The 12,688-nt window shown below is 39.0% G+C and overlaps 1 protein-coding gene across 6 annotated transcripts in view; it reads right to left on the bottom strand.

Annotated features, from left to right (window-relative positions):
• The window catches only part of trim2a (tripartite motif containing 2a), a 165,811-nt gene that overhangs the window by 38,299 nt on the left and 114,824 nt on the right, over positions 1-12,688 (bottom strand). For all 6 annotated transcript variants that reach the window (XM_043700083.1, XM_043700064.1, XM_043700072.1 and 3 more), the window contains exons 3-4: positions 11,079-11,316; positions 8,113-8,264 (exon numbers count right to left, since the gene is read on the bottom strand). In XM_043700083.1, the coding sequence (XP_043556018.1) occupies positions 8,113-8,264; positions 11,079-11,316 (390 nt within the window). The remainder of the gene's footprint in view (positions 1-8,112; positions 8,265-11,078; positions 11,317-12,688) is intronic.

Here is a 12,688-nt window from a genome sequence, read left to right as displayed (position 1 = left end):
TCCTGACCTCTCCGCCCTATCACTCTCACCCTCACCTCCTTCCACCTATTGTATTCCCAGCACCCCTCCCCCAAATTCCCTCCCCCCTACCCTTTATCTCAGCCCACTTGGCACACCAGCCCCATTCCTGAAGAAGGGCTTATGCCCGAAACATCGATTCTCCTGCTCTACGGATGCTGCCTGGCTAGCTACCCAGCCTATTTTACCTGCTCATCCACCAAAAACACACCCAGCAGGGGCATCTAATATGTTCTGAGGTACTTTTCACTCAATCACATCTTTCTTCCACCCTCCCTCCTAATCCCGGAATTGTTTTGTTTATGTGGATAACTCTAACCAATACATAAACTGAAATGTTAGAACGCTGACATAGGTTGGTCCACTAAGTCTCTGTTCATACTATTTATTCCCATAATCTTTAAAACCGGCATAAGTTTAATTTTTTTAAACTTATCCTGGTCCTAGTTCCTCTTGTGGGGGGTGGGGTGAATTTTTTCTTGACTGTATTAATTATGCTGTGTTTTCCACGATCAAACACTAGCTAGCTCAAGAAGGGTAAAAGGAAGTAATTGTTAAAATCATATGGGAGGGGATTAGTGGGAAAATCTTGGTGAGCAGAGTTGTTCAGATCGAAAGTCAGATCGAACTACTATTTGTTAGGTTTACTCAGATTACTGACACTGGTGTTTAAATCTAATCAAATCCTCCTTAAATCGCTTAGATAGCTACATAAGGCAAGGTCAGAAAATATAATCAACTCCCTGCTGGACTAGGAAATGGTATCCAATTAAAACTAAAATTGATACAGGAAAATACTAGGAAAAGAAATAGAGCCGGAAGGGAAACAGGAATGGACACCAGGCTCAGTGGTTAGCACTGCTGCCTTACGGTGCGAGGGACCCAGGTTTGATTCCAGCCTTGGGTGACTGTGCAAACTCCACACAGACATTCTCCCTGTGTCTGTGTGGGTTTCCTCCGGGTGCTCTGGTTTCCTCCCACAGTCCAAAGATGTGCAGGTCAGGTGAATTGGCCACGCTAAATTGCCCATAGTGTTAGTGCATTAATCTGAGGGAAATGGGTCTGGGTGGGTTACTCTTCAGAAGGTCAGTGTGGACTTGGGCCGAAGGGCCTGTTTCCACACTGTAGGGAATCAAATTCTAATTCTGACATGCATGATGACAGTTCATCATGCAGATTTAAAAAGATTATGGGAATATGAAGAGAGGTTTATGGATGATAGCAGACAAGTTACATGAGCAGTGAAATGCTTTTCCAATTTGTTATTTAATAATCAGTAACAAACAAAAGTAGAATCCCTCAAAGCTCTCTCCTCCAGTCTGGTAATGGTTGAATTTTGAAACATTTCTGTGCATTTATTCACCCCAATTAAAGATACTCAATATTTATTAATAAAATTTCAAAGCCTACATTTTGATTTAAGCTTGAAGTAATCCATGTTTATTTTATTTAAACATACGAACATTTTACAACAAGGAATACCTAGGCAAATAAGCAATTATACAGAACCATTTGTGTTTGCACTCACAGCAAGGACATAAACACAGCAGTGAGGTAAATGACCAGTTAATCCATTTCGGTAATGTTGATTACAAGTCCTGAATTTCACCAAAAAGAAATGGACATTAGTGTCAGGTAGGTAGAGATTAGAGTAATCTTTTTGCTACTCAAGACCTGGAATACAGAGACACATTCTCACTGCATGAATGGTCGCTATAAGACCATGAAATGTAGAAGTAGCAGGTCCATCTAATCTGCTCAAGGAGATCTAATAATCCTCAACTCCATTTTCCTTCCTTTTCCCCATACCCTGGATTCCCTTTTTGATTAGAAATCTCTCAGCCTTGAATATACTTAAAGCAGGCTCTGGATCAGTGGTGCTGGAAGAGCACAGCAATTCAGGCAGCATCCGACGAGCCTTAAAGCAGGCTCGACAGCCCTCTGCAGTAAAGAATTCCACAGATTTAACTACTAAGAAAAAAATTCCTTCTAATTTCTGTCTTAAACAGGCAACCCCTTACTCTACGATGATACTCTCTGATCCTAGACTGTCCCAGAAAGGGGGACACAGTCTCTCCACGTCTACCCTCTCCATGATATTGAATGGAATCAGAGGGTTGTACACTATGGAAATTGAGCAAATCACTTTTTGAAGTTAATGGAGTGGATATGGGGAGCAAGGAGTGACATTAAAGGGGCCTTTCATCGATTTTACAAGCTGTGGTACTGTTTGAGAGGTGCTGGACAGACCTTCCCATCTGCCCTTCTCTTGCATTGATTTGCAGTCTGAAAACTGCACCGAAACCGGAATAGAAAAAGATAACAATCCCAGGCAAAAATCACGCATCGGTCAAAAATGGGAATGCTACAAAATGGCCCAAGCTACAGAAAGGGCTCCCAAATCATAGATCCAGCCCTTAGAGACTTACAATTGCAACACTGAAAATGATGGAATAATATTTGTCCTAAAAAGAACAATTACTTCTCATAAGATCTGCACCTCAGTTAAAAGGCAGAAGATCAATACCTTCAAGAGGATTATTATTACTTTCTGCTGAGTGAGGTCTCTGTATCCATCAAGCAGACAGGTTGCAGTATGTAAAGTACATTCTGCATGAAATATTGCTTAAAATTGGTTTTGATGATAAATTAGACCAATATTACAGCCACTGCTATCAGAACAATTCATAACTTATATTGCATTTGATGAAGATCATTTTATAATTCAGGAAGTTAATGTACAACCCGTATATCTGAGAATTAGGTCAAACTCTAGTCTCAGCTCTCCTGGGTGAAAAATGCCTTAACTTATTTACTGGGGTTTTAAAAAAAAAAACCTGTTCATCACAAACAGATCTTGTGGTCCAGAAGGGCAAAGAATGGCTGGTAATAGGACTGGCAATTTTAGACTTATTGAGGCTTCTCTTTAGGCTGAAATTGAAACTAACAGGTCATAATACTAAGTGATCATTGTATTTGTTGGCTGGAAAAGTAGGTATGAGAATTATTGGGGTAGACCATTCAGTCCATCAAGCCTACTCCACCATTCAAGATCACAGCTGATCATCTCATCAATGCCACTTTTCTGCATTATTTCCGTATTCCTTAATGCAGCCCTTCTCAAAGTGAGGGTTCGGACCCCAGGTTTGCTGCTGCAAACTCAGGCAGCAGTGACTGCTATGTAGGTCTGCTACTCTTCCTGGCTGTTGCAGTCCATTCCCCCACTCTACACACATCTCACTGAGGGGCTGCAACAACTTTCAAGCCTTAAGACAGGGTCAGTGGGAAAAAATGTTGTCGTCATTAGGCTCCAGAAACCTACTGATTTCTGTCTTGAATCTGCTCAATGATTAAGCTTCCACAGTGCCCTAGGGTAGAGAATTTGAAAGATTCACCAATCTGAATGAATAAATTCATTAAATAGCCTCCTCTTTTCTTTTATTTACATGTCCTGGTTCCATAGTTCCATTGATTCCTGAAGAAGGGCTTATGCCCGAAACGTCGATTCTCCTGTTCCCTGGATGCTGCCTGACCTGCTGCGCTTTTCCAGCAACACATTTCCAGCTCTGATCTCCAGCATCTGCAGATCTCACTTTCTCCCTGGTTCCATAGTCACCAGTCAGGGAATCATTCCATTTTTATCCACCCTGTCACATCCTGCAAGAATTTTATAAGTTTAAATGAGATCACCACTCATTCTTCAAAACTCTAGGGAATACAAATCTACTTTCCTCAATCTCTCCTCAGGAAGCAATCTGCCAACTCTAGGAATTAATCTGGTGAATCTCCTATGACAATTATATCCCCCTTTAGATAAGGGGACCAAAGCTCTAGACAGTACTTCAGTTGATGACTCATCATGGCTTTATACAATTGTAGTAAGACCTCTTTACTTATATACTCAACACCCTCAAAATGACTGACATTTGCCTTTCGAATTGCTTGCTGCACTAGCATGCTAGCTTTTAGTGACTCAGAAGCAAAGAAACCCAGATCTCTCTGACACTATACTTCCCAACTTTTCACTAGTTAAGAAATATTCTTGTCTTTGTTTTTCATAGCGAAGAATATCTTTGGAACTTATTCAAATTATATTTCATCTGTTATGTTTTGGCTCAGTTATTGAGCCTGTCCAAGTCAATTGAAGCCTCTTGCACGCTCCTCACAAATTACATTCTCACCTAGCGTGGTGTCAGCAGCAAGTTTAGAAATATTACAATTGGTCCACACATCCAAATTATTCATATGGTTTGTGAACATCTGTGGACCTAGCACAGATCTTTACAATACCCCAAAGTAATAACCTACCATCCTCTTATTCCTGGTTTTCTATTACTAACCAATTCTCAATCCATATTTGTATATTTCCCTCAATCATATGCACTCAAATGTTGTTTAGTAATCTTCTGTATGGGACTTATCAAAAGCCTTCTGAAAATCCAAATACACCACACCCACTGGTTCTCCCATATCGATGCAACATGCTCGAGAAAGTTTTTTTTAAAAAACTGATGTCCCTTTCACAAATTCATGACGACTGTGCCCAATTCTGCCATTCAATTCCACATGTTCAGTTATCACAACCTTTATAATTTTTAAAATGTTTTTCTTATTATGGACATCAAGCCAACAGATCTGCTTTTTCAGCTGTTCGCCACATCCCCCCGCCCCAGTACTTTTTTTTAGTTGTTCAGTTACACAAGTTCCTTGGTCACCCATTTTTTTCTGGAAGCTTTTATGTATTTTCTCCCTTGAAGACAGACAGAAAGCAACTGTTTAGTTTCTCCACTATTTTCCTGTCTCCACATTTATCCTTGCCAATTTCTTAAATCCACAAATTGATAACATTTTACAGTCCACCTGTACACACTTTGCTATCTTACATTAAGGCTTTTTTTTTTCGTTTTCTGAACATTTTTTCCCATGTCCGAGTTCCAAATTGCTCCTGTCCTTAGGTTTTACCACTATTTCTGGCATGCTTATTCAGCCAATTCATCTGATCCAATGCAAAATTTAACATCATTTGTCACCCAGTGTAGATAAACCCTTCCTTTTTGGTGATTGTGTCTTTGAGTGATGTTTATCTGTTGTAGACACTGCATTTCTTTAAATACCAGCCACTATCTACTGTTGTCTTTTAGTTTATTTTCCATATCCACCTAGCCAACTTATGCCTCACCCTCAGTTTCTTTGCTCAGATTTAAGACCCTAGTTTCAGAATGAACAAAACTGCATTCAAACTTAATGTACAATTCTATTGTTTTACAATCCCTCTCTTTAAAAAAGAACTGGTAAAATCACCAAAAGTTACACAATGGATCAAAAGTAAAGGGAACAATAACATAGTATATAAATAAAAGTGGAGGGAATCAAAAGTGAGCAGCACTGTTCAGATTGAGAATCTTGTTCCTCAGGGATTTCCTCTTAAATTAAGAGCAAGTGTACTTGAAATTAGATTATTGGAAAGGGATATGAAGTCAAATTCTCAGTTTTACAATAAACATTACTTTTCAAAGTTGCTGTCACATGACAAGATCCATGGTTGTAAGGATTTGCTAGCAACACCAACAAGCTGGAGGGAAACATGGACACTTTCTGGGCATCCTTTTGAAAATGTAAGTTTCAATATACTTAATAATTTAATAGATTGGCAGTTATTTTATTGATCACATTTTGTACAAGTGATAAAATTTCATAAAATGACAATTTCTCTTTTTATAAAGAGTGTTTTAGGATGAATGTACGACATGGAACACCAAAATTATTTACAAAGAGCTTTTATTGCAGTTGTTCCCTTTGGATTGGAATTACATTTTACATCAAAATGTTTTCAAATTTGCTGTGTACTAATTGGAAGTGGCTACATTTGTTTAAAAAATCCCTTCTCAATAATAAAGGCTTACATTCATACAGTGCTCTCAAAATTTCAGGATACTTCACACCTCACACTTTATTGGTTGTATAGATGCTGTTACAATGTCGCTGGTCAATTTGCACACAGCAATCTTCCATGAATAGAATTATTATAATGGGCAGATAAGCTATTACAATGATTTTGAGATAATTAACAGGATGAGAGTTAAATGTGCAAACATCCTGGTGGTGTTACTTTCAGTTGCTGTCACGGGGAAAGTTAAGAACTTCATTACTGAACAGATGGCAGGTTCTGAGTATAGTGGTGAGACAAAGGTTTATACAGTAAACATTTATTTAAAAACGTACAAGAAACAACTTTCTAAATCCTTGCTTTCAGGTGACACATGGAAAATGGTGTTCTAAAGCGGTTGGTACATTATTCACACTCAGGCCACAAGATAGATTTCAATATTTGCTGATGATGCCAAATTGTATGTAGGTTGCTGATAGGATGGGGCATAGTTAAGACTAAGGAACATTCCTGCAAATTCCAAGACAATAAAATTTGCAGAATTGATGTGTACAAGAATCCCAGACCAGGAGAGGAGACACGGATAAAGTACCATGAATTAGTTCTAGGCTATTCATCTCTTTGTACCTGCCCCAGTTTTAAATAAGAATACGGCCGATCTGAGACTCGAGTGCCACGTGGAACAGTCAAGATGAATAGTTCAGAGATACACTTGCTAATAAATGTTAGATTAGTACAGCAGCTATAAAATAATTAGGAAAGATATTTAGATAGGATTAGATTAAGCAAAACTGGAGGACTCTCATGTGGAACATAAATACCAGCATAACATTGTTGGGCTGATTGGCCTGTTCTGTGCACGAATATCCATAAAAGTCAGAAAGATGAAAAAGTGTGAATTAGCAAAGCTGACTGCTGAAGGGTAGGTAAAGTCTGCAAACTTGCTACTTCACAAATCTGCAGGCAGTGGTAAACAAAGAAACACGGAATTATCTCCGAATGCAATAATTTCATCCATGTGAGATTGTTCTTCAATAACCAAAGCTAAAAGCCATTGTGGGTTTTTTTTGGTGAAATCTATTTCACATTTCTATTCATTGTGTAATGGCTTGGTGCAGCCAAGTTCATGATTCTCCCACGTCTATCATCCTTATAGACAATTCTACCTCTGTTGGCAGAACAAGATGTTCTTATGAGCTACAGCTGGGTGCCAGTTTGAGAATGCTGTAAGAGTTCCGTCAGATTTGCTAAAAGGACACATTGGCCTCCAGTCTTAAACAGAAGCAGCCAAGTCAGTAATATAGGGAGGTAATGGGTCATCAATAGATCACCAATCTGGGCACCTTCAGAAAATTTACAGCCATCATGTGGCTTCATAATTGACAAAGCCAGAGCACATTGGAAGCTAACTTGTAGTAGAATTGCAGTGACATTTTTCTTACTTTCTTGATGCATGTTTGACTACCCCTGCCTTGTCAGCAATAGATGCAGTTGTGGAGAGGGAGAAAACAAAAAAGCTAACAAAATGGGGTAGGCGAGCAGATGGAGCGAGGAATGCCAGAACTGCAAAGTAACTTGGCTGTGGAGAAAGCATGGTTTATATTTCTGGTATTTGACCAAACATTTATAGAGTCAGAGTCATACAGCACGAAAACAGACCTTTCAGTCCAGCTAGTCCTGACCATCCAAGTTTCCCAAACTAGACTAGTCCCATTTACCTGCAATTGGCCCATATCCCTCTAAACCTTTCCTATCATTTACCTGTCCAAATGTCTTTTAAATGTTGTAAGCAAAAGTGAGGACTGCAGATGCTGGAAATCAGAGTCTACATTAGAGTGGTGCTGGAAAAGCACAGCAGGTCAGGCAGCATCCATGGAGCAGGAAAAATCAACAATTCGGGCAAAAGCCCTTCATCAGGAAGGGATTTTAAATGTTTTAAATGTTGTTCCTGTACCTGCACCTACCACTTCCTCTGGCAATTCATTCCACATATGAGCCACCCTGTGTGAAAAGATTTCCCCTCATGCCCTTTTTAAATCTTCCTCCTCTCACCTTAGAAATATGCCGCCTAGTTTTGAACTCGCCAGCCTTAGAATTTGTTAACTCAAGTTGGTTCACGTCTAACCGACAGAAAGTATTCCCATCCAAACACTGATGATGATAAACCACAGAGCTAGGCTCATGCTGCATGCACATTTTGCAGTTACCTCTGTTTGACAGCCTCCAGTTGAGTCTGCAGGGAGGACTTGTGCTGCTCAACTACATCCTTGAGGGGAACAGTTGGGTGCTCAGCATGTTCACCTTCTGTACATTCGTGACACATTGCTGTCTCACAGGATTGGCAGTAAAACTCCATTACCTGGAGAAAGACAATGATAGATGTGTAAACACTGGAGGAGAAATGATATTAGAAAGTTATTATCGCACTCTCCCCAAACATTTGGTTTTGCTGCAAATACATTTGTTCCATTTATTCTGACTTAAGATTAACGTTCACAGTCCCTCCAACCTTCAGCCCAAGACTCAAAGCAAAAGCTGCACATTTCAAGCATTGCTTTTAACAGATTGGTATTAAACATTCAGAATATTTTTTTTCAAAATCTCAATTTGACTTTGTGTGGGATTATTGGGCTATGGCAAGATAAATAAAAATAACTTTGGTCTACATATTTTCATAAATAAGTTGTAGATTCTTTTCAATACTATAGAACAGACAACAAATCTCACACTTTCCTTAACCTGGATTCCAGCAATGTCTCCTACCTGCTTCATATCCTGTTTGGAAATCAGCTATTCATTGACATGAAGTGGAAAAGGCTAGGTATGACAGCATTTATATCCTATCCCTAATTGGCCTAGAGAAGGCAGTGGTGAGTTGCCTCAATCTATTGCAGTCCTTGTGGTGTAGGTACACCACAGTGAGGTTAGGGTGGTCAGTATTTTGACTTAATAACCATGAAATAAATGCAAATAGTTGAAAATCAGGATGGCAGCTGGCTTTTGGTGGTGTTCTCAAATCTGCCCCTATTCTTCTAGGTGGCCAAATGTGCAGGCTTGCAAAGTGCTGTCAAAAGGAACTTGCAATAATGTATTTTGTAGATGGTGCACAATGCTGGCAGCAATAAGGCAGGTTGGATGGGTCATAGGGCTGAATATTAACTCTACAAAATCCAAGCTTTACAAAATTGAAACTCCAGTACTTAAAGTTACTATTTCTTAAGCTGAATTTTATTCAATCTGCATCAAGTAAAATTTCAAAAGCCATCTTTTTTTTACTAATAAAAGCTTTGAGGTTTCCATAATCTATAAAACAGGGTTACTCCTTTGATAGATCAGACCTGTGATTAATTGATCTATAGCCATGTGAATCAGGTTGTGCTAACTTTTTGGATCCTCGTTGTTAGGATTATTCGTACAGTTGTTCTCAGTGTCCTTGTTTTTGGGAGCTGCAAGTAAAAGAGGATGATCAGAAATTTGGACGAAGGAACAGAGGACATTGTTGTAAAGTTTGTGTCATCTGCACAGAGAAGTGAAGAGACAGGTAGTGTTGAGGAAGTGGGGAGGCTGCAGACGGATTTGGACAGGCTGGGAGAGTGGGCAAAGAAGTGGCTAATAGAATATAATGTGGGAAAGTTTGACACAATGCACTTTGGTAGGAAGAATAAAGGCTTGGATTATTTTCTAAATGCTTCAAAAATCTGAAGCATAAAGAGATTTAGGAGTCCTGGTTCAGGATTCTTTTAAGGTTAACATACAGGTACAGTTGGCAGTTAGGAAGGCAAATGCAATGTTAACATTCATCTTTAAGAGAACTAGAATACAAGAGCAGAAACGTACTGCTGAGGCCGTGTAAGGCTCTGATCAGTCTGCATTTGGAATATTGTGAGCAATTTTGGCCCCATATCGGAGGATGGATATGCTGGCATTTTGTGGGGCCAGAGGAGGATTACAAGAATGATCCTGGGTATGAGGAGCTTGTCGAATGAGGAGCGGTTGAGGTCTCTGGGTCTGAGTGGAGTTTAGAAGGATAGGGTGTGGTAATGATCCGATTGAAACTTACAGAATACTGAGAGGTCTGGATAGAATGGACATGGAGAAGATGTTTCCACTAGTAGGAGAGACTAGGACCCAAGTTCACATCCTTGGAGTGAAGGGACAACTCTTTAGAAGTGAAATGAGGAGGAATATCTTCAGCCAGAGGGTGGTGAATCTGTGGAACTCATTGTTGCAGAAGGCTGTGGAGGCCAAGTCATTGAGTGTGTTTAAGACAGAGATAGATAGGTTCTTGATTAGCAGGGGGATCAAAGGGGAGAAGGCAGGAAAATGGGATTGAGAAACATATCAAACACTGGAGAAAACATTTTGGAACAAAAAAGGTTAGCACAATCTGTTTCACATGGCTATGGATCAATTATTTACAGGTCTGATCTATCAAGGGAGTAACCCTGTTTATTAGATTAAACTCTTTGGAAATCTCAAAGCTTTCATTAGTAAAATAAGTTGGCTTTTGAAATTTTACTTGATGCAGATTGAATAAAATTCAGCTTAGGAAAAAGATATCTAAGAAATAGTAGCTTTAAGTACTGGAGTTTCAGTTTTGTAAAGCTGGGATTTTGTAGCATTAATGTTCATCCCTATGACCCATCCAAATCTCCTATATCTTTTTTTTTTTACCTTTTATAAAACCACAAGTGTTCTATTCTTAATTTCTGTCCAAACATTTCTGCTTAAAAGATGTACATAACCAGTTGGGAATAGCAGGCTTTGATTCTCACCACATTTGAAGTACCTATCATGAGAATAATTTGGAAATGAAAAAGCCTTCACAGAATGGTGAGCACATTAATTACAGAAAGACTAGACAATAAACAGTATGATCTAATTCTGACAATATGCTTCATAATCCAGTCTCATTTGCTGGATTATCTTTAATGTTGTTGAAGTATTACAAGATTAAATTATTATTTGGTCTAAAGCAGGAGGTCTTGTCTTTGTGCATAGAGAAGTAAAGACAACTAATTCATCCAGTATTGGTTGAAGAACATACGCAAATTTGCAGCGGGTGTAATTTATAGTAAAATTGCATTACTATCATCATTACTAAAATAGACAAGTTTAATAATCAATCCTGATTAAAGTTGAAGCAGAGTAGCAACACTCTGGGTTAACTTACATTTCCATCGTGATTTGGACAGGAAAGGGGTTTCCCTGCTGCTACTGCTGTGATCGTCTCTAGGATGGAGGAGTCCTCACAGCTGTTGTCTGGAGTCCGCTGAAGAACATCCATTAGGTTTGTAATGAAAAAGTTGTTCTGTAGCGCAGAAACACCCTTTTCAGGCAAGATAGAAGTCTGACGGCAGATTGGGCAGGAAAGAGTTAAACTGTAGGCAGGAATGTAGTTTTGTAGACACCTACAAGGAAGGGAACAGATCTATTGTTTAACTCCCTTGACAAGAGCTTTTAAATTAATAAACATTGGATTTCACTTTCAAATTATCAAAGATAGTAAGCCCAATTAATTATCACAGAAAAGGTACATAAAAATAGTGTCTCTAGTCCTGAATTTTCTTAAAATGAGAAGAAAGTTTTGCAAATTACAATATGATTCCAAGTATAACCACTTGCATTCAATCACTAATTTCAAAAAACCAGTAAAGCCAAGCAAAAGGAACATCTTACAATTAGGACTGATAAACTGGTTTAAACCAGTACCATTCCTTTGTTTTATAGAGCATAATCATCAATTTAAAACTGACCAGTAGCTTTCTGCTACTAATAGACATTTATCAAAATGTGATTGCTCATTTCTCTAATCTTCAGATCGTGGTGTGTCTCAACGACCATGAAAAAAGTCCATTTTTCCCGAATAAGAATGATGTGCAACATCCCAGTGACACATTAAAAAATATCTAGGCCATTCAGTTATCAACCCTTTCAGAGATTTAGGACATATCTATGGAGCAGATGGAATTTGAACTCAGGCTTCCTGGCTCAGAAGTAAGGATACCTCCACAGCACCTAACTAAATGGCCCATCTTAGTTCAATTATCCAATTTCACCTGACGAAAGCAGATTCACAAGTACTCCTGTTGAGGTATCACCAATACAATTGTCCAAGATGTGATCCAATTAAGCACACAGAAGCTTAAAATAAATCAGAGGTGGGAGGGGCGGGGGCTTGCTGGGTCTGTATTGTCTGCACTTTTGTATGTAACGGTATTGTCTAATGTACAAATGTCATTGTCACTGTCTTGTCATATGTGGAACTGGGATTTGAGGTTTGTCCTCCTCTCCCTGTAAAATGGTTGAACGGTAGGGTTCGGGGCCTAGCTTTGCTGCTCCCCTCCCTTGTAAAACTGCTGTCTTTCGTGTACAGCTGTCAATGTTTTTTGTAAATTGTTTTGTAACTTGTTTAATAAAAAAAAACAGGAGATTCAGAGGTCTTCTCAGTTTAGGGGACTGACTCTGTGCTGGCTGGTGTTATAGTCAGTATGTTACTGTTAGCTTCTGCTTCCTTTTTTGGAGGAGGAAACCTGATTCCTGAACTGGCTGAATTATTTAGCCAGTTTGTTAACTGGCATTCCTTTTAGTGAGGACTGATTGTTAAACTCCTGATGCACATAATGTGTTTCAGGTGTAGCTCAGTTCTCATTAGGGGGTTGTTGTTTCACTGGCTGGTTACAGCCTGTATGTTACTCTTTTCTCTCCTTTTTCTTTTTTTTTTGAGAAAAGGACAATGTTAATTTTTGTGGTAGGGCTTAGCCCTTGGACTCTAGTTTCCTT

The sequence above is a fragment of the Chiloscyllium plagiosum genome, chromosome 1 (genome assembly GCF_004010195.1).
Source record: "Chiloscyllium plagiosum isolate BGI_BamShark_2017 chromosome 1, ASM401019v2, whole genome shotgun sequence".
Taxonomy (NCBI): Eukaryota; Metazoa; Chordata; class Chondrichthyes; order Orectolobiformes; family Hemiscylliidae; genus Chiloscyllium; species Chiloscyllium plagiosum.
This window is presented reverse-complemented; position numbering and strand designations above follow the sequence as displayed.